The 27,050-nt window shown below is 41.4% G+C and overlaps 1 protein-coding gene across 14 annotated transcripts in view; it reads right to left on the bottom strand.

Annotated features, from left to right (window-relative positions):
- RTP4 (receptor transporter protein 4) overlaps window positions 1-27,050 on the bottom strand; it is a 114,329-nt gene that overhangs the window by 47,684 nt on the left and 39,595 nt on the right. For 8 of the 14 annotated variants that reach the window (XR_005383863.1, XR_005383867.1, XR_005383868.1 and 5 more), the window contains exons 2-4: window positions 15,841-15,946; window positions 15,364-15,528; window positions 1,614-9,558 (exon numbers count right to left, since the gene is read on the bottom strand). Coding sequence is in view for 1 of the 14 variants with exons in the window: in XM_038583664.1 (XP_038439592.1) it covers window positions 15,901-15,946 (46 nt within the window). In the remaining 13 variants the exon portion in view is untranslated. Of the gene's footprint in view, window positions 1-1,613; window positions 9,559-12,466; window positions 12,485-13,865; window positions 15,529-15,840; window positions 15,947-27,050 lie in introns of those variants that run through there. The other 6 variants (XR_005383873.1, XR_005383871.1, XR_005383874.1 and 3 more) reach the window with 6 other exon arrangements.

Here is a 27,050-nt window from a genome sequence, read left to right as displayed (position 1 = left end):
GGACCTCAGTTTCTTCATTCATGAAATGGAAAGAATAGCATCAGCCCCGCCTATTTCAGGTTTGCTCTGCATCTCATATATGATCCTGTCCTTTGTTAATCAGGCCTTGTAGACAAACCCAAAGGTCTACAAAAACACTTTGACCTCTTGATAAAGAAAGTGATGGCTTTATCACTTGGTGGGGGGGGGTGGAATATTCATAATGTAAAATTCATTTTTCAGAGAAATTGAGGGCAATTATTGATCAGTTTTGTCTTTGATGTCAGGTAGAATTATTGCCCAGAGAAGCATGTTTTCAACTTTTCTCAAACTTTGCCTGAGGATCAAAAACATAGTTCCCTTTGAGATTTTTCATGCATTTCATGCATTGAGGGTAGCTACAAGGTCACAGATTTCTGGGGACACAGTTATGAGCAACAAAGAAAGTTTCCTGTTGAAAGTAGCTTAAAGATATAGGTACCCCTTGTTCCCAGACTTTTGACAGAGCTGTGGTGGTCCTGCAAAAGCACTTTCCTGACTCTGCCCAGGGTAGCAAAGGGATCATGCTATGGATGAGGCAGATTGGAGTTGGCAAAACTATCAAGTATACTGGAATTCTGGGTGGTTTTTGCCCCTTGTTTGAGTCGGATGCCCAGGTCATTCTCTCTGGAAGACCCAGTAAGAAAGTGGCTTTCCTATAGGATCCATAAAGCTCCCTTTCCTGGCTTCCAGCAGAATAGCACTGCTCTCAAGACACTTCCTAGGGCCAACTTTCTAGGGAAGCCTGGGTGGCTCAATCAGTTAAGCATCTGATTTTTCATTTCAGCTCAGGTCATGAGCTCAGGGTCATGGGATCAAGTTCTGCAAAGAGCTTCACACTCAGAGACGAGTCTGCTTGAGATTCTTTCTCCCTCTATCTCCCTCCCCCTCTGCTCCTCCCCTACCACTCCCCTTCGCTAGCTCATATTCTCTCTCTAAAATAAATAAATAAAATCTTGAGAAAAAGGAGAGCTTTCCTCTCTAGCGCTGCATTTGCTTCTCGCTCCTCTGGGTTCTGGGTGCCACACTGAGTATACTTGCTAGGCATGCACCTGCCAGGGGCTCATGTCTCCTGGGAAGAACACATTCATAGCCAAGTATGACCTGCTGGCTGCAGTGACAAATATCTCTACAGGCACAACTGGGATTACAAGAAGGACTGATAGTGAGTGAGTTTATGTTGAATCATAAACCACAGTCATTCTTCTTCCCCTTCAGCTTGTGTTGGATTTCTTTCTCAATCACCTCTCTCTACCTCTCCTGCCTAAGCCCCAAGATAATTCCCAAGAAGAAAATCTAACAAACCAGATGGTACTAATTTTTGGAATCAAAAGGACTGCGTTTGAATCCTGGATCTATACCTCACTAGCTCTGTAAGCACAAGAGCTCCCAAGACCTCCCAAGTTCTCCAGGTCTCAGATTCTGTACCCACAAAATGTCAATTGTAAAGATTAAATATGAAAACAGTAAAAACTCCTGGCCCATGATAGGAACTCAATAAAGCCTAAAACAGCAATAATAAAGTGATCCTCCAGAATCCCATCATTAGAGTCTAACAACCCCTTTCACATGCAGAAATAATAGGAGCGGCTCACCCATCGTCCATAAGAGATGAATTGATGCTTGCGTCAGCCCTTTGCAAACAGACTGATCGATGGAGCCAGTGATCAGGAAAATTGAATTCCACTGAATACACATCGCTGTCTGCCTGGCATCATCATATTTCAATGAAGCAAAACTGTAAATAGTGGGAGGCATTTCTGATGAGCTATGTGTTTGGGAATAGGGGATTTTGAAATGTCATTTTGAGCTTAAATTAATCAAATTTTGAGCAACCGAATTTGGAGAAACAAGTTCAATAGCATCTAAGTGGTGAACGAAAATGAATTCAGTCTGAGGAACAAAACAGCCACAGACAGGACGAATTCCTTGGTGCTCCCTTTGACTTTAAGAAAAGCCTACGTTAATGTGCTTTCTGTATTGTTCATTCTCTAGACACTTATTTAAAGTATTACATATGCCAAGTATTGTGCCAGGAATTAGGGAAACTCAGCTGCAGACCTAGAGACAGGCCCTGCCATCAGAAGACTCCAGTTCAGTGGGCAGAGAGGATGCTCAGATGGAATACAGATCACAGGTGAGGCTACTATGCCCCTTGTAGGTCTGGTGAAACCTGGCCTTGACCCATAGTCTATGACCTGTGATAATCTAAAACCTTTCCTAAAATGTCCATTAGAATCTTCTACCTATTTCTTGTCTTTATGTCCATGCAATGTGGCCTGTCTTTCCCTCAATACCCTGGATGTAGGCCTTTTAGCAGTGCCCTGAAAATTTGCTTCTATGACGTATCTCATAATGATTTATAGATTTTACTCAAAATTTTATGGAAATCATGGTGTGGGTCACATCACAGAGTGGATGACCTCCTTTTTTCTCTCTGGGGTATTCAACAATTGCTCTTACATTTGAGCAAGGTAGTTCAGACCTGTTTTATATCCCTCTCAGTATAAACTTCTACCCCATGCAGTCATAATTTTTCCAAATAAGTGGCTTCCTTCCCAGAAGTTCTGATGACTCTTGTCACCATAACATCTTCCCCCCTCCTTATATAGGTAGAATGTTATAATATGTGATATCAACGGTATTAGAGAAGTCAGGAATAGGGAGTCTTTCTTCTTTGACCTGGGAGAGTCAGAGGTGGCCTTCCAGAGAAGGAGGTCTTTGCATGAGCTCTGGCATAATAAACAGGTAGGGGTTGGGAAAACATCTAGAGAAAATGGAAAAGAGGTTTGAAAGACAATGGTATGATCCTATCTGTCCTCCCTGCCCCAGCCTCAAGACAAAGTAGTACTATCTGAGGGCTTCAGTGTTGTGTCCTGCAAGTTTGGACAGAATGGTGGGTTGGACATCAACACCAAATAGAGCCAGGTAAGAGGCATCAGTGGATCAAGAAGAATGACAAGAAAACCAGGAAATCTGCTGAGTGGATCCAGCCAAAATTGTTGAAAGAAGGGAACTATCCAGATAGAAGGCATGGGATGGAAACTAAGTGAAGAAAATTTGATGGGAAATTGGGACAGAGGATCTAGAGCAGTGGTTCTCAACTTAGCTATACACTGAAATCCCCTAGCAAGCTTCCAAAAACCCCATGCTGAATATCGCTCAGACATCTGATTTAGTTTGTCTGGGGTGTGGCCTGGACACCAGGTTGGTTGAAGGCTTCCCACATAATTGGAATAAGCTGCCAAAGTTGAGACCCTCTGCTGTAAGGAATATTCCCCAAAGGTGGTGGTAACAACAATAGCAGCTTATTGCTTCCTCCACTGTGCTTGGAGGTGAGGGTGAGGAAGAAGACGAGGAAATCTTCAGAATGCAAGCCTAACCAGGACTTTTCTGAGAGCCATGAACCAGGAGAAGTCATATTTTAAACTTAAAATACAATCCAATACAATATTTTCCAAAGTGTGACATTGAACCACATCACCAGAGTCGCCGGGAGTACTTGATAAAATTCCTATTTCAGAGCCCCATGTCAGAATCTCTTAAAGGGGGTGGGACTGAGAATCCACATTTTTAAAATAAACTATATAGGTGATTCTTACCCACATGAGGGTTTAGAAATCATTGTAGCAGGTAACTAGTATATCTTATATTGCTTCAGTTAATGAATGACACCAAGAGTAAAGGTACTTTTCACTGAGCACATACTGCGGCAAATGCTATTCATATAGATTATTCCATCTTGTCCTTAGATAGATACTTTATTTTTTTAAAGATTTTATTTATTTATTCATAAGAGACACAGAGAGAGAGGCAGAGACATAGGCAGAGAGAGAAGCAGGCTCCATGCAGGGAGCCTGATGCAGGACTCAATCCCAGGATCATGACCCAAACCAAAGGCAGATGCTCAACTACTGAGCCACCCAGGTGCCCCAAAGAGGGACACTTTAAAGGAGGTATTGCTATCTTATAAGGAAATTGAAGATCAGGGAAGTTAAATGACTTGCCCAGAATCATGGGACTAGTGAGACAAACCCAGTCTTCAAGCCATCATTTTACTCCAAAACTTTGCTGTGCTTTTTCATTTTTCCTTTGCCCTGCCCTCTCCCCAAGGACAGGGATATCATCTTTCACGGTCAGGCCATTTTCATGGTCAGGCCGTTCCCAGGTCAGCAGTCCTACTGCTATCAATTACTTTGATGGGTGCCTATTACCTTGCAGTGGTGGTGAAATGAGAGGAAACCCAGACCTGGAATCAGAAGACTATTTGTGCCTTGGTGCTACCCAACATGGTCTTGGGTAAGCCACTTTGCTTTTTTTTTTTTTTTTTTTTTTTTTTTTTGCCACTTTGCTCCTAAGAGCATTTATTCAGATATAAAAATGTAACTCACTATGTTCTCCAGATACAGCTCTTTGCCCCACTTCTCTAAACTTGCTCATATAGCCTGAAATGGGGTTGAGCACACTTCTCCTCCTGAAACTGTCCACTTCATTAGCAATGTCTCTTATCCAAGGTCCTGTTGGAGGAGGCAATATTCTTTTTCCTCCTCTAACTTTATTGAGGCCACATCAGATCAGTAACTCCTGCACTGATGGAGTGCTACTTCCTCTTAGGAGTGAGAAAAACTCCCTCTCTAGTCTTCCAAAGATAGGAGACTTGACGGATTGTCCAGAGCTAGAACATTTAATGAGTCCAGTTTAACTGTGGCTTGGCTTACTGTACCTTAAACAAGCAGCACCTTGTGCTGCGTTCTTTCTTGTTTTCTGTTTTTTGTTTTTTTGTTTTTTTGCCTGAAATGCAGGTAAAGCCTTGGCCCCAGGCCAGATTGACCAGTTTTGTTGGTCTTTGGCTTCCACTTATGGCTGATTGAGTAAACAGATTTAAGGTCCCTCTTGGGCCTGATTCTTTTCTTTCTCTTAACAAAGATATTCTTGAACGTATGAGACCCAGGATAGATATTTGGTGCTTAGAAAGGCAGTTAATAAGCCTAACACATGTTCTCCAAATCAGCATTTAACAGAAAACTCCTAATCAGGGTTTATCAGGCCATGGCCTTAGTGGTAAGCAAGGTGGCAGTTTTGTGACCATGCTGCTACAGTTTACTGTGTGCTCAACAACATCCAAGAACCCTGTACTGAAGAGTCAGACACTCCTGGGTTTGGGGCCAAAATACCAGCATAATAGAGCCAAGGTTTCCTTCTTTACTTCTAACCATGCCTCCATGCTCTCGTTCACCAAGTCCCCAAGTATCATTTTGACTACAGACTAGATGTTATTCTTTTTTTTTTATTTCCCCCTTCTCCACATACTCAGAAAGTGCTGTATACAACAAGTGTTCAATGCTACACTTAAATGATGTCCAAACCCACTGACAATTTTGGTGAACAAAACACACACACACACAACACACACCACCAAAGGACAAAAAAAAAAAAAAAAAATGATGCTAAGGGAATTTGGTCCTCATGCTGTCATTTCTTAAATGGCTGATTTGGGATGATTAAAATCATGAGGAGTCCAAAAGTGGAAGAATTCGTCATGTTTGACGTTGGCACATTTTAACCAATTTTAAAAATTGCTTCCGCATCAGTAATGTGGCCAATTTACATGTACTTAGGTAATGAGGAAGAAAATATGCAGACACTGAACGTGAGAAGGAGAATAACCATGAGGGAGGGCAGGGAAGGAGCCAGCCCAAAAGAAGGAGGAGAAAGACATGAGGAAAAGAGAGAAAGCAAATAATTTAAGATGAAAGAATGAATAATGAAAGTAAAAACAATAGAGTACATAAATATCCTCCTTATTCAAATTTAGGCTGTCAGAGTAGCAAGCGAAGTTTAGATTCCAACGTATGCAAGAAGAAACTCAAGCTCAAGGGGAAACAAACCACCCAAGGCCACATTCAGTGTGAGGGCTGGAGCGCAGGTCTCCCTCAATCAGGCTGGTTCTGTGGAATGACGTCACTTCCGATTCACTGTGATCAATCCCACACATATAGTAGGCACGTAAGCATTGCTTGTGGAATGGAAACATGTTGTGCAACATTCTGACCTGGTCAGAAATCATTTGTTTTGTTGTTGGGTCATTGGTTTTTATTTTTCAAGGTGAAGAATTTTAAAATGTGTATGTTTTTCTGTCCCTCAACCAAGCCTTCCTGTGTTTTGTCTTACCAGGTACCCTCACCCTACTCCATATCACAAGTCTTCCTAACCTCTCAAAGATCTTAAAGATCTTATTTGTTTCTGCTTTTATACCTTCTGGTGGTCATACTTACCTTGCAGTGCTCTCTCCTCTTTGTCTCATCTCTAAGCACTTTGAGATCAGGGATCTCATCTTAGCTGTGATAGAGTGTCAATGGCATTGAATTAGCAGGTGGGTTTGGGACCCAACTTTGTTGGACTTTATTAAACCTGAGGGTTAGTTCCCCCATCTGTAAAATACTGGTAGGTAGTTCCTGGACACTTCACCTCAGAGGATGCCTGTGAAATCCTCCTGCAATACTGTGAACTGTTAACAACAGTGCAGCTCTAGAAATGGGAGGATTGTGGCTGCTGTCTCCCTCACAGCACTTAGCATCTAGCTTCACATAGGTACCACCCTACAGACACATGTTTGTTGAATGAATAACGTAGCAACCACGTTAGCATCTTCTATTTTAAACCAGCCCTTTCTCCTTCTAAAATTAACAGAATCTTCTGTTTTCTAGAACTTTGAAGATGATAAAACTTCATTTTGAGTTTTCTTTTTGAGTCCTCAAAAGTTCTTAAGAATCTCTTTGAGTCATTCAATTCTCTTTACATAGTTCTTGGACAATAATCCTGGGTCTATACCAAAGGATAAAGCATATATATACCCAGACATTTCATGTGCCCTATCTAATTGGGAGCCTCACTATGATAATGTAAGAGAAGCACTATTATTAGTTTCATTTGCAGATGAGAAATTGAAGTATAGAACTTAAAATTTTGCCCAAGATGCCTTTTCTATCCAAATGGCAAATTATAAGACACATGGAATACAAAATACCAACGTCTGTCTATTGAACTACTCCTGACAACTATGTTATATCATTTGGAGGCATAGATTTGGCTAGTAAAAAGGGCTCAAAATCAAGAACCCATGTCTTTTTAATCCCCCTCTGAAGGCTGATTTGTAGTCATAGGAGTTGTGGAATCTTGTCATGCCATGTCTTTCCAGCCTTTTCTTCACCATCTGCCTTCATGGAAAATCCAGTCAAGTTTTCTTGGAAAAATCTTTGAAGTACTGCTCTCAGTCAAAGAGGAATAGAAAAACTCTGCTAACCAGCTATGTTTCCCATTATTGCTCTAATATATTACCACAACTTAGTGGCTTTAAAATAACACACATTTATTCTCTTGCACTTCTGGAGTCAGTTTCAATTCAAGGTGTTGGCAAGACTGCTTGGGAGGCTCTAAGGAATGATCTATCTCCCTGCCTTTTCCAGCTTCTAGTTCTGCATCTCTTGCTTTCCTCTGTCTGTGGCCTCTTCCTTTATTTTCAAAGCACTTTACTCCAATGTCGACTTCCATTGCTATATCGGCTTCTCCTCTCTGTAGTCAAATCTCCCTCTGCCTCCTCTTGTAATGACACTTGTGATCTCAATGACACTCAAGATCCAGTTGAATAATTCAGGATAATATCCCCATTTCAAGATCCTTGATTTAAACATATCCAGAGTCGTCTTTTTTTTTTTTTTTTTGCCATAAGGTAACATTCATAATTTGTAGGGATTAGGGCCTGGATATCTTTGGCAGTCATTATTCAGCCTACTGCACCAGCCTAGGAAGATTTAGAGTAAATGAATATATCACCTATATGTTACAGGATTCCTTAAGCCTCAAGATTTACATTAAAGTATTTCTGGGGGGAAGCCTGGGTGGCTCAGCAGTTGAGAGTCTGCCTTTGGCTCAGGGCATGATCCCAGAGTCCCGGGATTGAGTCCTACATCGAGCTTCCTACATGGAGCCTGCTTCTCCCTCTGCCTATGTCTCTGCCTCTCTCTCTGTGTGTGTCTCTCATGAATAAATAAATAAAATCTTTTTTAAAAATAAAATAAAATAAAGCAAAATAAAATATTTCTGGGATCATGATACCTCTGGGGCACTCAGCAAAAGCAAATGCAAAGCTTTCTCCAGAGTGATATTTCCACAACCCACGTTGCATTGAATTCCTAGTCACTCCCATATTGTCATTGAAAATGTGCTCGCACTCAAAAATCATAAAATTCACGAAGAAAAAAAAAGTAGAGTACACATACACAACACATTAAGACTCCATGTAAAAAAAAGAGGCAGATTTGAGAAAGAAACAACTGTTACTCCTAGAAACAAAAATTGTTGAATTTGAAAGCTTGATGATTCTGAGAACAGAGTAGATGCAGTAGCAGATACAACTAATGCCTGGAAGACAGATTTAGGGCTTTAACTAGAATGCAGTCTACCATCTTTTAGGGGGTTCAAAGAGAAGGGAGAGGGTCAATATTCAGTGAGAAAATGGCTGACAATTTTCCATAGTTGAAAAAAACATAAACCCTCAGATTGGAGATTTACAGGGCACCTGGAACAAGAAGAAAAAGAATGATCCACACCTATGGGCTTTGAAATAAAAGTGCAGAACTAAAGGATTAATGCATTGGGATAGATATTCTCCTAGTCACAACTTCACATTTCCGTAACTCTCCAGTTATCTCTACAGTTTGATTCACTCCCTGAACCACAGAGCTGAAGGGAAGCCGGGATCATCTCACCTAAAACTTTTATTTTATTGAGGGAAAACTGAGGCCCAGATAGGGGGCATGGCTTTCTCAGGATCACTCAAGAATCTCAAGTCAAAGGAAACCTGGTATCCCAAACCCTAACTAAGGCTGTTTCCAGAAGCTCTGAGGCTTTATCTGCTTCTCCACAGTGGTCTAAGGACAAAGGAAAGTATACCCACAGTGGGGAAGTCACCAAAATAGACAAGGACAATTTATTAGCATTAAACATTGGCTAAATGAGACCCAATATTATCCTTTATTAAGTTAAGCTGAGAAGTTGAATGCAGGGGGTGTTTTATATGTCAGCACCATAGCCATTGTGAATAGACTGATTAATAAGTAAACAAACAAATACTAGGAAATCAGCCCTGTTTTAATGCTTCAAATTCACAATAACACCCTGTTAACATGAACTTCAAGTATTAACACTAATAATCACACTAATCACAGGGATGAAAACTCCAAATTAATTCAAATGCTGCTCAATAGACCATCACTGTGTCCTCACTGTCTGTTCCTTTCATATCTGTTCAGATCTCTATGCAGTAATTAAATCCATTAAAATGTAAAACTAGCTTTTGTTCTCAAGGGGAAAAATGAAAAGGGGAGCTGAATAACATCCCTGGAGATGGAGCTGTGACTTCTCAGAACTTTCATTATATCCAAATTCTTGGCCTTTTTTCTGAAACAGCAGCTTTCCCGTGCGAGGATCCAGTTGCCAGGCTGGGTCCACAGTATTTCTTATCAAGAAAGAAGATGTGGCCTAATGAAGAGGATGAGAATAGAATCAAGAGAAGACTTACACTGACATCCTGGCTCTGCCTCAAACAGCTGTATGATCTTGGTTTTTAAAAACATGTTTTTTCTCTGGACTTCATTCTTCCTATTTGTGAAATAGGAATGATATCTGCTCTCCCAGGCAGACTGTAGCAATCAAAGGAGATGATAAAAGTGAAGATGCTTTGTAAACCCTAAAGTATTTTTGCAAGGTGAGTTATTACTCCCCAGAATGCTCTGAAGCTCACAGGAACTTCGATTTATTCTTTAAATAAGGTGTGGGAACACGATGCAGTGTGAGAAAACAAGGTGTATGCATGGTTTGCACTTATTAAAGGATACATTTTAAAAGATGATGTAATCATGACTCTCATACAGATAGAAAATTGGATATGTCAGAGATTTTATTTAACTCATTAATTAATGAGGAAACCAGTAGATGTTGCAGTGACTCCAAAAACAAACTCAAAGGGTCACATATTTTTAGTCAAGTATGGAAAGCTGAAATGAATTTATAAAAATATGAAAAAGTGCTCATAAAAATCAATTGCATCCCATTAGGCTCAATTTGCATTTCTGTGGGCAGGAATTATTTGAATTACTGTCCATTTTCTACAACTTAATTTCTATCTGCACAGAGTTGTAAAATAGCCCAAAGACGAGGAGAGTCAGAGATAACCTAGGTGGATGAGCTAACTATCAAATATTAAAGGCTTTCACAAATTTTCCTTATAGACCCTTGATTGAAAGAATCCAAACCTACTTAAAGTAACTGCTCAAATTTTGGCTTCATTCCATGTCAACTCTACAAACCTTAGGTAAGTAGTGGGAAAACCCTGGACCGGGCTCCAGTATGCCTACTCAGCTGTCTGGATCACCAGCAGATGTACATATGAGATAACCTTGGCCAAACTTCCTCTTGTATCCAAACTTCAGTTTCCCTCTCTGAAAAGTGAGGGCATTAGACCAGTTGACTACTGGCCCACACCAATAAGAATGTGGACTGAAAAATGTTTTCTGCAGCAAAGACAGTTTTACCCTCCACCCCCCTCTCAAGAGGGTGTATTACTTTTATTCAACCACTCTGAAGAGAGAAATAACATCACATGGCTCTCCGACTGCTTTACCTCCTAAAATACATTTGTTTAAAAAGAGAAACAAAATAGGAGTTGTCTGAGAAAGACAATAGAAAGAGTAAAGTATGCACACATGCATGCTATCTGTGATAGTTAATTTTATGTCAACTTGACAGGTGTTTTGGGATGAGTTTAACATTTAATCAGTGAACTTTGAGTGAGCAGATTGTTCTTCGTTATGGGTGGGTCTCACCCAATCAGTTGAAAATCTATATAGCACAAAAAGATCAGTATCCTGTAGCAAGAGGGAAATATCTATCAAACTACCTTCAGAGTTCATCTGTACCATCAGCTCTCCCAGGTCTTGAACCTGCTGGTCCACACTCTAGAATTTGGACTAACTGGCCTTCATAACTGTGCGAGCCAATTCCTTATAATAAATAGGTTTTACTCACTCTATATGTACATATATACAGTCTTATTCTGTGGTGGGTTTTTTGTTTTGTTTTGTTTGTTTGTTTTGTTTTGTTTTGTTTTGTTTTGTTTTGTTTGAGAATTCTAACACACTACCATTACCCAAATGGAAGTCTCCACAGAGGTAGTGAATAGTTTTGACTCCACTCATAGCCACTCCATAAAGCCATGAGTTGGAACTTCCCAATGAGAACCTGGGAATCCTGGTTTGTGGGAGGCAGCAAGATCTGGTCAGTGGCCCCTGTGGCCAAGGAGGGCATCCTATGGAACCTGGCATTCCCAATGAGAGATTTCAGCTCTGGTTCAGAACCACTACCCCTCTCAAGGGCAGGAGTCATATCAATAGACATTCCTGGCTTTCCTGACAAGTGAGCTATGAGAAAATTTGGGGGAGCTTGAGAACTGGAGAGCAAGGATAGAGGGAGGGTTATACCCATGTTAGAAAGCTGCTGGGAGAAGAAACAGACTCCTAAGAAAAGGCTTGTGCCTGCATTTGCTGCAACTCCAAATGAAGACATCACTACTGTGCTAGCACTTACTGAGTCTGGCCATTATACTGGGCACCATGCTGAGTGCACTTTATAGAAATTATCACGTGTGGTCATATCAATGATGCTGAAAGTAAAGGCATTATCCCCATTCAACAGATGAGTTCAGTGAGGGCAAGTAATTCACCCTAAATCACCCAGATCCTGGGAAGTATAAAATAGATCCCTAAGGAAAGAGTATGGCCCGAACCTAAGGACCAGTGAGGGAGATACTAGAGACAGCCAGTGAGCACCCACCATAGGAGTTCTGGAGAAGAGAGAAGACAGCAGGAGATTTGGGGAGAGGGTTGGGCAGGCAGTCAGCTGCCTGAGAATGGCTTGGATGGGGGCCAGGATCTCCAACTGTTCCCCCAAAGCTGATGCTCATTTGTACATTTGGCTGGCAATTGGGAATCACCAGCAACATGTCACCTCCCCCTAATTAAAGCTTACCAGAGTCAGCCAAGGAAGAAGTTACTGTTGGCAGGATACAGCTCACCCAGTTCCAGCACCATCCAAGAACAGAGGCCATTTACTGGTTATCCATGAGTTTCATTTGCTAACAATTACACCTCATTTCAGGGAATCTGGGGAGTCCCTGATGCAGGCTTACATTTCCACACACCCAGATTTCCTGAGGGAGCTCCTCAGAGATGTCAAGTGAGATGAGACATATGATAGAGAATGGATTGCAAGCAAAGGAGTTACCTCCATGATGTCTGGCTTGAAGAGCAGTGTACATGTAGGTGTGGTCAGGATAGTGGGTTGGACACTACCAGCTCTGCCATTTTGAAGATATACAGGCTTGGACACATGTCTTTACTTTTCTGAGCTTCTGAAAATGGAAATGTTACCATAGGCCTACTATGAGAACCAAATGAATGTACAAATGTAAAGGGTTTTTTACACTTTAAAGCAAGGGTCAGCAACCTTTTTCTGTAAAGGGGCAGATAATAAATAATTCAAACTTTGTGGGTCATGCAATTTCTTGCAGCTACTCAAGCCCACCATTGTACTGTGAAGGCAATTGTAGACAATACATAAAAAAATAGGTATGGCTATGTTCTGATAGAACTTTGTTTATAGATGATGGAATTTATTTTTTATTTTTTTATTTTTTTTTAAATTTATGATAGTCACACAGAGAGAGAGAGAGAGAGAGAGAGAGAGAGAGAGAGGCAGAGACATAGGCAGAGGGAGAAGCAGGCTCCAGGCACTGGGAGCCCGACGTGGGATTCGATCCCGGGTCTCCAGGATTGCGCCCTGGGCCAAAGGCAGGTGCCAAACTGCTGAGCCACCCAGGGATCCCTGATGATGGAATTTAAACTTCATATAATTTTCATGTGTCATGAAATATTATTCTTATTTTGATTTTTTCAACCATTTAATATGCAAAAAAATTTCTTAGCTCTAGGCCAGACAAAAAGAGAAAACAGGGGCCATTGATTGTCAACCTCTGCCCTACAGTGCTGCATAAATGTAGAAGGCATAGCAGCAAAAAAGTTTTGCAAAAAGATAAAGAAGATTGCATTTTTTCCTATGTTAATATGAGGCTTTTAAAAAGCAATTATTTACTAGGCTTTGTGGTGCAACCATGAAGAGATTAGCAATCTGGGAGAAAAGGCTGGTGTAGGCTGGAGCAACCAGCAGAGGGATTCATAGAAGGTGGCCATTTGGTTTGAGCCTGGAGGAGGAGAGGAATTGCAATAGGTAGAGTCAAGGTAAGAGGCAGGTATTTAAGGAAGAGAGAGAAAAGTAAGGGCACAGTCCTTTTTTGGACAATTGAAAGACAACCAGAGAGGGCAACCTGGGTGGCTCAGCGGTTTAGCGCTGCTTTCAGCCTGGGGTGTGATCCTGGAGACCTAGGATCCAGTCCCACGTCAGGCTCTCTGCATGGAGCCTGTTTCTCCCTGCGTCTGTGCCTCTCTTTCTCTCTCTCTCTCTCTCTCTGTGTGTGTGTGTCTCTCATGAATTAATGAATAAATAAAATCTTAAACAAAAAAAGACAACCAGAGAGAGGAATGTGGTATAATTGGCAACGTCAGGACTCCAGTCTGATGCTCCCCGCTCTTTCTATATTCTAGACTCCTGGTAAATTGTGTGGACAAATAGAAAATCAGGAAGTGTCCAGCTCTAGGAACACATTGTCAGATTGAGAGATAGCAAGACATTCCAGAGGAAGTTATTAAAAATAACAATTGACAAGACAGAAACAGTAATGAAATAATATCCTTTAATTGAGCACATACTCTAGTGAACATTAGGTATTCTCCAAATGCTAACTCATTGCGGAATCATAATTACACTTTGGAGATCTTGTTATCCCCATTGTCCCCATTTAAAGATGGGGAGGCTGAGAAAAGGTTAAGAAAATGTTCCATTGGGCTCACTGATCATCCTTAATAACAACAAACAAAGACCTGCATGTTGTTTTCCAAAGACTCTTGGCAGGGACTGAGGGAAATAAGAGGAGTAATAACCTAAGAACTGTGTCAGTGGCCTGAGGGAGGACAGAAGCAGCTCACAGGTGGGACAGCCAGGGCTTCAGGGGGAGGAGCACAGAGGCAGTGCCGGTAGATGAGTCAATACCAGCCTGACTGGAGTGGCTGCAGACTTCTTACATCCATTGGTAAGCCTGGAGCGGTTCATAAGAATGTTTACATGTCTTACTGGGGAAGGCATGCTCTGGAAGGAGTCATAGTAGCAGCAGCATGGGGGTTGGAATAATTAAATAATATTTTCAGATCTCCCAAGAGCCATTAGATGAAAACAAAGAAGCAGGTGAGAAGAGGAAGTTGAGAGTTATTTGCGCTGTGTTAATGGGCCGTTAATCAACAGACCCCCACCCACCACCAGCAGCAGCCGTTCCCTGCAATCTGGGGAGACTGTGTGCTCACAAAGCGCCCATTCAAATGCCATGAAAGCTGGCACAATGAAGCAATCAGACAAGCCCTAGCTTCTCCATGGTGCTATACCTGCACCTGTTTTCACAGCAGGAACTCCTTTATCAGCTTTAGAAACTTACAGAATGGAAGAGGTTGTCTATAATCACTTCTCTTCCATCCAGCCTTTGGAGGTAGAGATATTAAAGCCAATATCCAAAAGCTAATTGCCCTCTCTCCCTGGAGAACCAGTGAGCCCATGTGGGTCTGGGCAGCTACAGGTCTATCATGTGGCATCGACATGACTGAGCCCCTTGATCTGTGAACCAACTCCAGCTGTGAGGGTAGGAGTAGGGGTGGTAGTGATGGCTATAGCTGGAGCCAGGGGGATGGGAGCTACATTAGCATCCTCCCCACCACTGTTGGGGAAAATGCATGAGCTGGCTCGTCAGGTGCGGAAGGAGGATGAATGCTTTTTTGATTGCTATAATTGCGGTAAATTGGACGCTTGAGAGTGCCTCTTTAACGAGAAGAATCTCGTGGATGAGACTTAGGGAAGAGGCCCCTCTTCGGATCCCTCTCCTTTGTCCCATGTGTATGAGATAATTCCCCAGCCATTATGGATTATGAATGGGCTGCTAATTTTAGTTGTGCAAGCCAAACAAAGACCCTGGTTGGTAGATCCGGAAGGTGATTCATCTAAAATGATGTTTGTATAGTGAAAGCTGAAGGTCTTGAGAGGCACCCCTGATTATTTAAAACTTTCCTTCCAAAGAGCTGGAGAATTTAAGTGACCATCTCAGCACTGACAACCAAACATGAACTCCGGTACCTTCTTTTCTGCTCAAGGTCTTTCTATCTTGGCGGTGCTGGGTGCTTTGGGTGTGAGTGTCCTCTCATAGTTCTTAATTGGGAAGAATCAGGAAGGCAACAGTGAAAGACCCAGAGTAAAAGCCACAGAGACCCAACATAAACCAAGTCCAACGGTCTTTGGTACCTGTGGGGAGAACAAACAAGAGGTAAGAGAATTTGGGAAGCCAAGTGGAAGAGAAGTTCAGGAACATTTGAGGAAGGTTAAAGGTCGACTGGAGAGCCCTGGTGCCTTCTTTGATTCGTTTGTTTATTGTTTGTGAGTGGTTCTTGGGCTTCTTAGGCTGAGAGCTGCAGGGTTGGTGCCTTTTTTTTTTTTTAAGTCCACCATAATAGCCAAGAGAATATTATACTATACTTAGCTGGCTTTGCTTACTTGCTTGCTGTTTCCCTTCAGCAAGTCACTCTATTTGGTTAGGCCTTGAGGTGACCAACTTACCTCAGTTTTCCAGATACTTTACAGTTTTAGCCCTGGAAGTCCTGCATCTGGGAAAGCCCCTCAGTTCCAGAAAAACCATATATCCTGCTTCAATGGGGCAGAGTACCTAGGGATAAGAGTGGAGAGGTAAGGGTTAGATGTGATGAATTCTGGCTACTAGGCAAAATGCCCCAAAGTTATCTTGATAACCCATTTTTCATCGGCTCTATCTGTTGTTTCTGGAAACCTGTTCTCTCTAGCCTTTATTGTACTTACTGACACACTTGTCTTTTCTGTGAGCAATTTGAGGGTAAGGGCTCTTCTCCAAGGGACAAAGTACCTGATACCTATCAGGCCCTTTGTTAATGTATTATTGAATTAGATCCATCACCCCTTGGGCCTTCTGTCTATAGGTCCAGAAACCATTCAAATGAACAGCCTCTTAAGATCATTGTGATAACTAAGAGGCTTAAATGCATAAATAGAAAAGAATAGATCCAAGCCCTTGTAAATCTTCTCCTACAAATTTGCTGTGTGACTTTGAATAAATTACTTTCCATCTCTGTAGCAGTTTTCTGATGAGTAGTAAGAAAAACTAATAATGTGGTGGTCTTGTAATATATCAGCTTAGCTAAACTGGAACTATGGATCCTAGAATTCTCTTTTCTGTATGGTTTCAAGTTAGAGTTGGCCACAAGCCAGTGTTCCAAGTTAGGGTCATGTGAGCTTTGGAAGAGGGACATGAAGGAGAGCCATTTAATAATTTTGCACTCTGAAAGTCAGTGAGGGCTGGCACTGTTGTCACCAGTCTAAAAGCTTACTTGATTGCTATGGGGTACAGTTGGTCCTTCAGCTCATCCAGCTCCTACAAGATCCCCTCCTTCAACTTCTCTGAGTCATGGGCCATGTGCAGGTGCTACACTGGGGTCTGGGGGAGCCAGTTCATCCTGATGCCTTTATTGTAAGTCAGCAGCATCATTGAGATTGAAAGGGGTGAGGGACGGATACTGTTCCAGCTAATTATTGTAGGTTCTAGTCTGTTCTTCGTATCTCTACTTTGTGTCTATTTCCCTCTATATTTCTAGTCCTGCTGACTTTAGGCCCAACACTAAATACAGAAATTATAGACTCAAGTGGCCAACATTATTAGCCTCCACAATTGTGTACAGTCCAATCCTTGTAATATATTTCTCATTCTATACCACATGAAGCAATTCTGCTTCTTGGAATCCTGAATGATGCAAGTGATATTTATCAAATGCTTACTATGTGCTAGTAGGCACTTTCTTGATGGTTTCCCTATATTAATTTATTTAAAACACCCAGAGCTTTTTGTGTTGTAGATATCATCCTATTTTGTATTATCTCCATTTCATAGATGGAAAAACTGTAGCATAGAGAGTTTAAGTAACTTGCCCGAAATCAGACAGCTTGTAAAAGGCAGAGCCAGGATTTGAACTCTAACAGTTTGCTAGAATCTGTGCCTTTACGGACAATATGACGCTCTTTCATTTCTAGATTGAAAAGTTGTTCTTGAAGTCTCTTCTGGTCTGAACACTCTATGAAATAGTTTCTGTATTGAATTTCTAACCCCCAGAATAGGGTATCTTGAAGTGTGATGCAAGAATCATCTACATAAAATCACCTGGGAAATTGGTTAAAACACAGATCCCCTGAACCCCTTGAGTCTATGAGATGTGGTGGTAGTGATGGTGGAGGGAGTGGTTTCTGCACATTTACAGGTTTTTCAGGTAATTTTGATAACATTGAGGTTTGGGAATTACTTAGTGTCCTAGAAGAATAATAGGTAGAAAAATAAATAAATAAATGTGTATGTGGTTTGGGGTTTTTTGTTTTGTTCTTTTGAGAAAGGAAAAGCTGTAATGAATCAATTTAGAAGTGGCTTCTGCCTCAGGGCTCCAGTCAAGAAGGTGCACTCAATCGAGTTGGTGGTATCAGAAAGCTCTGGCAGATTTGCCTCTGCTCCTCCCAGAAGCGCCCCTAAAAACAGCTTCAGAATGGTCTTTGATGAGATAGATCGTCATCATCTTTCCCCAAGACAGTGCCCGGAAGCGATTAGAGTGGTAGGAGCTAAAGGGGCAGCAATGCCATTTGCATCCTTCCTTTCTGACCAGCCCTCTGTCATCAGCTCTGAGTTGTTAATGAAACATGTCTCCCTCCCCTCTCCATAGGCTTAACAATCATTTGTCTTCTCTTGGGAAGTCAGAGTCCCCCTGGCTAGAGATGAGCAGAGGTTCACTGGAGTGATCTTGTCTATTACCAGCCTCTGGGACTCAGGGTCCTGGAAACAGAGCTGCCACAGGTTACACAAATTGGTGTTAGAAGAAGGCACAACAATGGAAAACCCCTTCACCACCATTTCACTTGTGGTCATCAGCAGCAGGCATGTAGGGTTGGTAATGAAGGCCTCTTCCATGCAGTGATGCTGGCCTCAGGACACCAGCACCCTTGCTGCAAAGCCAGTGAGCAGACCCTCTCAGGCCTAAGGTGGTCCCTCCTATGTGGCAGGGAGGAGGGTGGGGTGCTACTTATGAGTTTGCAAAAGCTTTCCTATGCGCTGTCTCGTTTGAGCTTCTTCCCACCAATTTTGGAATAAATACGTTATAGAACTTAGAATCTGATTGGAGAAAATGTTAATAACAAATAATTTCCTCTCCTTGTCAAGCTTCTCTCACACAAAATGTGTAATTTTTAAAAAAGTATTTCAATTCTCCTAAATGTGATGGTATGAGACAAGTATTGGGTTCTAGTGAGGTGTTAGGTACTGTGTTTGGCAAATCACTTAAGTGGTATCATATAGTCCTTATGGTGCCCCCCAAACAGTATCATCAGTATCATGAAACAGATGGGGAAACTGAGGCTTAGAGAGTTTACATAAATAATCTCATGAGATTTCGAGGAGGGATTGGTGCACCTGCAAGCTGTCAGTACAAGCATAAGCCAAGAAGTAAAGCTGAATTTCTTGAATGGATCTTTGTAACAACCTGCCAATGATGAGCTTCTTAAGACTAAGAACTGATCTAAATTTTCTCCCTGCCGGAGTCAGTTCAAGTGCCAAGACTGGGGTGAAAGGAAACCAATCTCATGCTTTCTTGACTTTGAAATCAGGCTAAACCTGGAGAATGATTCTCCCTTTTGTGTGGAAGAATTCTGATAGTTCTTTACATTCCTCAGCTCTCCTGGAAGGACTTGGCCTATTGTTGTTCCATCCTACATTGGTTTTCCTCCAGAGAAAGGAAGAAAAATACCTCCCTGCTTCCATTTTTTACTCCTATTGAGTCTAATCCCAGCAAGAGGCCGAATCCCAAGCTCAGATGCTCATACTTATAAACAGATTTTTGTATTCCCATGTTTGGAAGGTACTTTTCTAATTGTAACAATTTGATCCACTCACTTTACCTTCCCAATTCTAATGTCCTTGTCTAGAAAATGAGGATAATTTCTACCTCACAAAGTTGTATAGTTTTTACCCAAAAGAACTTTACCAAGGGTTTTCTAGATGTCTGATATATAGTGACTGATACAGAATCGGTTACTACTAAATATTACTGAGGATTAATAAATATTTACTAAATGGTTTGGTAGGGACTTGTCTAGTTAGGGAAAATCATTATTAAACATAGGACCTGTTTCCATAATCTTTACTCCTTGTCCCTTTTGACTTATGTACTAGACACAAAAGAAAAGAAATAGAAGCAGAGTAATGACTTAACATTTTATGTTAATGATCCCATATGTTATCCATATTCTATGTCCAACCATTTGGAATTCTGTTGGGTGCACAACTGAAATATCTAGAATAAAAATAATAGGTGTGAGTGTGAATGTTTTTCCTATCTTTTTTGCCAAGTGACATTTGTCAGGTAACTTTTTTTTTTTTTTTTAAGATTTATGTATCTATTTCAGAGAGAGTGCACAAGCAAAAGGGGCAGAGGGAGAAGGAGAGAGAATCTCAAGCAGACTCTGGGCTGAGCACAAAGCCTGACTGGGGGCTTCATCTCACAACGTAGAGATCATGACCTGAGCAGAAACCAACAGTCAAAAGCTTAACCAACTGACATACTCAGGCGCCCCCAAGCAACATTTTATTAAGCCAGCCTGAATGTTTATCTAAGAGAATAGGTTCGTGAAAGACATGGTAATTATCTTGAAATACATGAAATCCTTTCATAAAAGATGAATTAGATTTTTTCTGTGTGTCCTCAGGGAAGAATCACCACTGACAAGTGGATATCCCTTCAGAAGATATGGGTGTGTTCGCTTGGTTGGGGGTGAGAGTGGAAACCACTGAATTGACATGATTCTGGCAGAGATCAATACTGAGCAGAAGAGAAATAAAATACTTCTCATTTTATAATGGGGTTCCACTGACTCCATTTTTAAATGAGTAGTTGATTCTATTTTTAATTGAGTAAAGCCCATTTTATCTGAACCGTCCCCAGGACCCTCACAAACACACTCACACATACCTGCATAGACACACACATGCACACACACACACAATTTATGTTTGCCTTGGGAGCTTTTCCCATCTTACTAGGTGCCTGTTAAGAGGAACTTTCAGCCTCAGCATTTACAAGAGAATAGAGAAAGGGAACCCTCAAAAAGCAACTCCATGTTCAGCTTCCTTTGGGGATCCAGCACCTATACTGTGCCCACCTGTCTATGAAATTTGATTCATGACCAACATTATGAGGGCTGAGAGTACATAATTAAAACTTAAGTCATTTTTTTTTCTTTTAAAACTTAAGTCATTTTATATCAGGAAAGAGCAAAGGCTCTAGGAAGAAAAAATTCTTCCTTCATGAAAAGATAACTTTTCATAGAAGGAAGTGGGGTTGAGGTAGAAATTTGGATAGAGACCCTTGAACAATGAGACACCTGATATGAGAGAGGAGGAAATGGCCAAATCTGAAGATGGAGGATCTAGGCTGAAAGCTCAAAAGTGGCCACAGAGGATCTTGACATAATGAGTCCCTTCATTTTTTTTTTTTTTAGATTTAAGGCAATATTCACATTTGCTTCGATTATACTTTCTTCCTTTGTATAATTCTCTTCCAAAATCATCAGAAGTCTTTAGAAAAGGAGGTTATATGTTACCATACACCTAGAGATACTGGTCTTGAGAAAATGAAACAATGCCAAGAAAGGGGGGATGCCCTCGTGCCCATCTGTACCTTCTATTGTCTCTATGGACCTTCTCTACAATCAAGTAGACAGGCTGTTGCTAGACAGAAGAACCAGCCACACCCCATCAAGAGATAGAGTCTATTTCCCTAACCTGAGTCTGATGGGCTTTGTGATTTGCTGTGTCCAATAGGAATGTGGCAGAAACAATGCACTGTTTTCAAAATTAGACCTTAAGAGACCCTGCAGCTTCCTTTCCACCCCCTTGGAAAACTGCCTGGTGGCCACCATGAGGAATGCCAGTTTAGTCCAATAAAGAAAGGATGGGCATGTGAAGGAAAGCAACGGAATCCCAGGCAACCATCAGCACTTACTGCTGGACATGAGAGTGGGGTCATCTTGCCCCTTTCCATGCATCCCAGCTTCCCACCTAAATGCACACTGGGGACCAAGAGAAATCAGGAGAGCAATTTCCTGACCAATGCTCAGAGTCATAACAAATAATGATTTGTTTTTGTTTTAAGCCACTAGGTTTTGAGGAAACTTACTAAGCATCAGCCCATTTAATGAAGCAAGAGCCCCAGGTGATGCCAACCATAGAAAAGCCAGAGGCAATAAGAAAGGCCCCCAGTGCTAGGGAGCACTCCAGAGAGGGCAGAGCCATGAACAAAGAAAGGAAGAATCTGTATGGATTAGAGAATACTGCTCTATAAAAGGAGAAAGAAAGTGACTAAGCAGACACCTAAGGCACTAATGAAAGAAGGAACTTTCTGGCAGAGTTGTTTAAGAATGGAATGGACTGCTTTATGAGGTGCTGAATTCTTTAACATCAGGAGTGTTTAGGAACAGGCGAGAAGGATGCTTGAAGGGCAAATTGGAGCACTATATCGTTGGCTCTGTGAGGTCACTTCCAACATCAGGCACCTGTTAGGTTCTCTGAATCCTGTTTGAGAAGATAGCAGTATTCACAGAATTATGTCAATACATCTCTCATGTTCTCTTGCAAAGAAGCTCTGGTTTATCAAGAGTGGTGATGAAGTGCATGTGAACGAGACAATTCCTCTGTGTTTATGATGACTCCTCTGTGTGCATAGCTTATGGACATTCGTGTGGCCAGGCTGGTCAGAGCACACAGACACGTAGCCACAACAGGCACCAGAGGACTGGGAGATTGAGTTATTGGAAAAACATCCAGCTCCAAAATGAGGCCTCTGGGCAGGGATTACATCTTTTTTGGGGCTCTTCTTGGGGCCCGGCTCTGTTGTTACCATTAAATGAATCTGAAAGATGATCATAATAATGACAACAATAATAATGATACTGTAATGGGCAATACTCCAAGTCCCCACTGGCCTCTTACTGCCTGCAACAGATCTGCTGCTGAGATGAGCCATATCTCTCTTCCCTTTAGAAAAGGTTCACAGAATGCCAAGAGGTGTGTTTGGCCCTATAGCAAAATGCCACTTCCTTTAAGAAGCAGGTGGACCCTCTTGAAATTTCCTTGTGAGAAAGGCTGCAGGCTTGATGTATACTCATTACACTACCTTTCACTGACATTCTAAGGGGGAATTAAACCTTGTGACATGCTCATCAAAAGTTGTGCTGATTCTCCTTTTTAAAGGAATGCAGTGAGGCTCCCAAGACTGGGTTTTCTCATTTCCACATCTCCACCCTCACTAGATGAGAGCTCAGAAGTAGAAAACACTTGGAAAAGAACATTTAGAAATTCCATCAACTAACTCTTTCAGGTTTAACTGCATATAGGAGAACCATACTTCAAAGCAAAGATAAAGGAGCCCAGCAAAAATATTTCCAAGGGAAAACCAAGGGTTGCTCGTAAGCAGCATGCACTTAAACGTCCTCAAAAGAATGAAACTTCAGGAATACACAGATGTAGGGTCTTCCCTTGAGAAATAGAGCCTTTTCAAGCAGAGAGCAGGTCATTCTCTCCTCTTTCAATCTAAACCTTACCTGAGAGACAGTCTCCCAACAGAATCATTGCTTCTTTACTCTGAAACTTAATGGGGAAAGAAGAGACACTATAGGAGCAACGGAAAGAATTTTTGCCCTAGATTGCTAGATGATCTTCAGCAAGCCATTTGCCCTCCCAGAACCTGCGATCACTTCCATATCTTTCTGGATTTATAAATTGGTGAAATCTGGGCATCACAGCCTCTCAACTTCACTCCGTTTTGCAAAGCATTCAAAGGAACACACCCTGAATTAATTCCTTTTGAGATTAGAGATGGGCCATTGAGAGGATGGGGCCGACAAAGGAGGCTGCCCCTTTCCTACAGAAAATGTGTGGAATTGAACTGTGATCTGTTGTTTGTACCTTGGCTGTCACACTTAAAGGAATTCTCCTATTCTGTGCTGGGTAGAGGAGCTATGGAGAAGCCAATGAAAGGATGGCCAAGCCTTAAGGGCCAGGGGAAGAGCATTATGTTACGATGGCCCAGTGAGAGGGCACCAAGTTTAGGAGCAAATATAACTTATTGTGGCCCAGAATCAGATGAACCACCCGAGAAGGCAGCTGGACTATGATTAAGAAATCTCCTCTCTTCCTCTGTGTGTGTCTCTCATGAATAAATAAAATCTCAAAAAAAAAAAAAAAAAGATTTGTGAAGAAAAGGGAAGGTGAATTGGTGAATTTCTTTTTTCTATTTTTTTTTTTTTTAGATTTTATTTATTCATGAGAGACACACAAAGAGAGAGAGAGAGAGGCAGAGACACAGGCAGAGGGAGAAGCAGGCTCTACGCAGGGAACCCTACACGCGGGACTCGATGCCAGACCTCCAGGACTACTCCCCGGGCCCAAGGTGGTGCTAAACCGCCGAGCCATGCAGGCTGCCCAGGAAGGTGAATTTCTTCCTAGCATCACTTCTCTAATGACATTTCTTTTTTTTTTATGATTGATTGATTGATTGATTGATTGATTTGACACAGAGGCAGAGATATAGGCAGAGGAAGAAGTAAGCTCCCTGTGGGGAACCCGATGCGAGACTCAATCCCAGGACCCTGGGATCAGGACCTGAGTCAAAGGCAGAGATGCTCGATCACTGAGCCACTCAGGTGCCCTCCTCTAATGACATGTCAAACATCCATAACACCGTCTGCAAAAGAAATTTCAAATATTCCAAGTCCCTCCCTCCTTAATATACATACACCACAGTGACCCCCATTGTACAAAAGTAGAATGTTCACTATAAAGATAAAAGACTCTTGGGATCCCTGGGTGGCACAGCGGTTTAGCGCCTGCCTTTGGTCCAGGGCGCGATCCTGGAGACCTGGGATCGAGTCCCACGTCAGGCTCCTGGTGCATGGAGCCTGCTTCTCCCTCTGCCTGTGTCTCTGCCTCTCTCTCTCTCTCTCTCTCTGTGACTATCATAAATAAATAAAAATTAAAAAAAAAGATAAAAGACTCTTGATGGAATCACTTTACCAACAATAAGCTAAAACCCTGTACAATTAACTCATGGTGCCTTTGGGCTGATGGTGTTGAAGGCGCAGGCGGTGACTTACTGCCCTCAGCAAGGCACAGACTAGGTGAAGTGCTGACAAGCCTGACAGAGACACATTTGCTCTGGCTTTCAATCCTCTAATCTTTTCGTAAAGAAGGTGAGAAAGGAACTGGTTTGCTGAGAAACTCCAAGCTAAAGGGCAGATCTGGGCCATAGCTTTCTAGATCTTCAGCAGACTCATCCTGAGACACAAAAGAAAAACTTCTTTTCTTTAATAAAAGTTCCTCAAACTGCTGAAATCACCACCAGCCTCTGAGTGGGTGCCCTGTTCATTCTCCCGGGGTGAGAAGCTTTCGTAGGGAGAAAGGAGCAGAATTATTTTTCAGCTTAATCAAAGTGTAATTGACAAGTACAATTGTGAGATATTTAAAGTGTACAAGGTAATGACTCGATATACATATATACTGGGAAAGACTTTCCCTACCATCAAGTTCATTAGTCCCTGGCTGGCTTATTTCACTTAGCATAATGCCCTCCTCCACTTCATCCACATTATCCCAAATGGCAGGATTTCCTCCTTTTTTTAAGGCTGAATAACATTCCCTTGTGTGAATATCCCATGTTCTTTACCCATTTCCCTGTTGACAGACACTGAGTAGTTCATACCTTCACTATTACAAATAATCCTGCAATGAACACAGGGTGCAAATATCTCTTCAAGATAACAATTTTGTTCCCTTTGGAAATATACTCAGAAGTGGGATTGATATGATAGCTCTACTTCTAATTTCTTGGGGAAGCTCCACACTGGTTTCATAATGGCTGTATCAGTTTATGTTCCCAGCAAAAGTGCAAAAGGAACTCCCTTTTCTCCACATCTTCACCAGCATTTGTTACTGTCTTATCTTTTTGAAAGGAGCAGAATTCAAGGAAGGCTTGTGGAGAAGACAGATAGGGCCTTGGTCTTGCCAGCCAGCCAAGAACCCACTTGAAAAATACCAGCTCTGGGGATCCTTGGGTGGCTCAGCGGTTTAACACCTGCCTTCAGCCCAGGGCATGATTCTGGAGTCCCGGGATCGAGTCCCGCATCGGGCTCCCTGCATGGAGCCTGCTTCTCCCTCTGCCTGTGTCTCTGCCTCTCTCTCTCTCTCTCTCTCTCATGAATGAATAAATAAAATCTTTAAAAAAAATACCAATTCTCTTTAAAGGTGAGTTGACTGAGTGCTGAAATCTAAAGGGCAGCCTGAGAAGCAAGACTTTTTTTGTAATGAGGTATAATTTACGTACACAGATCACAGGCATACAGACACATTTTATCTAGTATCATTTTCCGCTGGCCTGGAGAACTTTCCTTAACAGTTCTCCTAGTGCAAGAGAGCTAGTGGCAAATCCTCTCAACTCTCATTGGTTTTTATTTTGCCTTCCTTTAAAAAATATTTTCTTTGGATATGGGTTTCTAGATTGATATTCTTTTCCCAGTGTATTAAGGATGTTTCAATTTTCTCTGCTTTGAATTGAGAAACCAGTGGTCATTTTTATAGTTATTCTTTTGTCTTTCTGTAATATATCTTGCTCCCACATCCCACCCACACTGCAGCTGCTTTTAAGATTCTTTTTAATCATTTGTTTAACACATCTTGGTGTACAATAATGCCATCAGAATACAGTGTGAGGTGGGATGTGTGTGTATGTGATTATCCTGCTTGAAGTATTCTGAGCTTCTTACATCTGTGAGCTTATCTTTTTCGTGTCATTAAAATTTTTTCAATCATTACTTCTGTAAATATTGTCTCTCTGTTGTCTCTTCATGGTACTCAAATTATGCCTACCCAGGATTCCTTGGTATTATACCACAAGACAATTTTTCTTTGAAATTCTGTCCATTTTCTTCCAGCATATTCTCTCTCTGTGCTTCCATTTATATAATCTCTGTTGTTCTGCCTTTGAGTTCATCGACCTTTCTTACGCATTATTTAATCTGATGCTAAATCCCATGATTTCTTCACTTCAAATATTGTATTTTTTAGTTCTAGAATTTTCATTTCTTTCTATCTTAAGTTTTCCTTTCTTTCTTAAAGCTCCCTATTCCTTATGTTAACATTTTCCTTTAAATTATTTATTAGAATTATATCTGTTTTTAAGTTCTTGTTTGCAAATTTCATAATCTTTCTCATTTCTTGTTTCCGTGTTTCTGATTTTTTTCTTTTGATTACAGATCATGTATTTATGCTAATTTACATATCTAGCAAATTTGATTGTATGGTTGGCATTATGTGTACTACAGTTTTAAGGATTTTGTCTTCTTTCAAAAGAGAGTTTAGTGTTTTATTCCAGCAGACATTTAAATTACTCATGGGTCAAGAGAGATCTTTCAAGGTCTGCTTACAAACTTATATTTTTTATAGATTTTATTTACTTATTTGAGAGAGAGAGAGAGCAAGTATGAGTGGGGTTCAGAGGGAGAGAGAGAAAGAAGCAGGTTCCCTGCTCAAGGCTTGATGGACCTGAGCTGAAGGCAAATGCTTAACCAGCTGAACCACTGAGGTGCCCCATGTTTGGAAGCTTTTAAAGAGCCAATCTAGAATGTCTGTTACCATAAGGTTAGACTAATTCTATTCCTCA

The sequence above is a fragment of the Canis lupus genome, chromosome 34 (assembly GCF_011100685.1).
Source record: "Canis lupus familiaris isolate Mischka breed German Shepherd chromosome 34, alternate assembly UU_Cfam_GSD_1.0, whole genome shotgun sequence".
Taxonomy (NCBI): Eukaryota; Metazoa; Chordata; class Mammalia; order Carnivora; family Canidae; genus Canis; species Canis lupus.
This window is presented reverse-complemented; position numbering and strand designations above follow the sequence as displayed.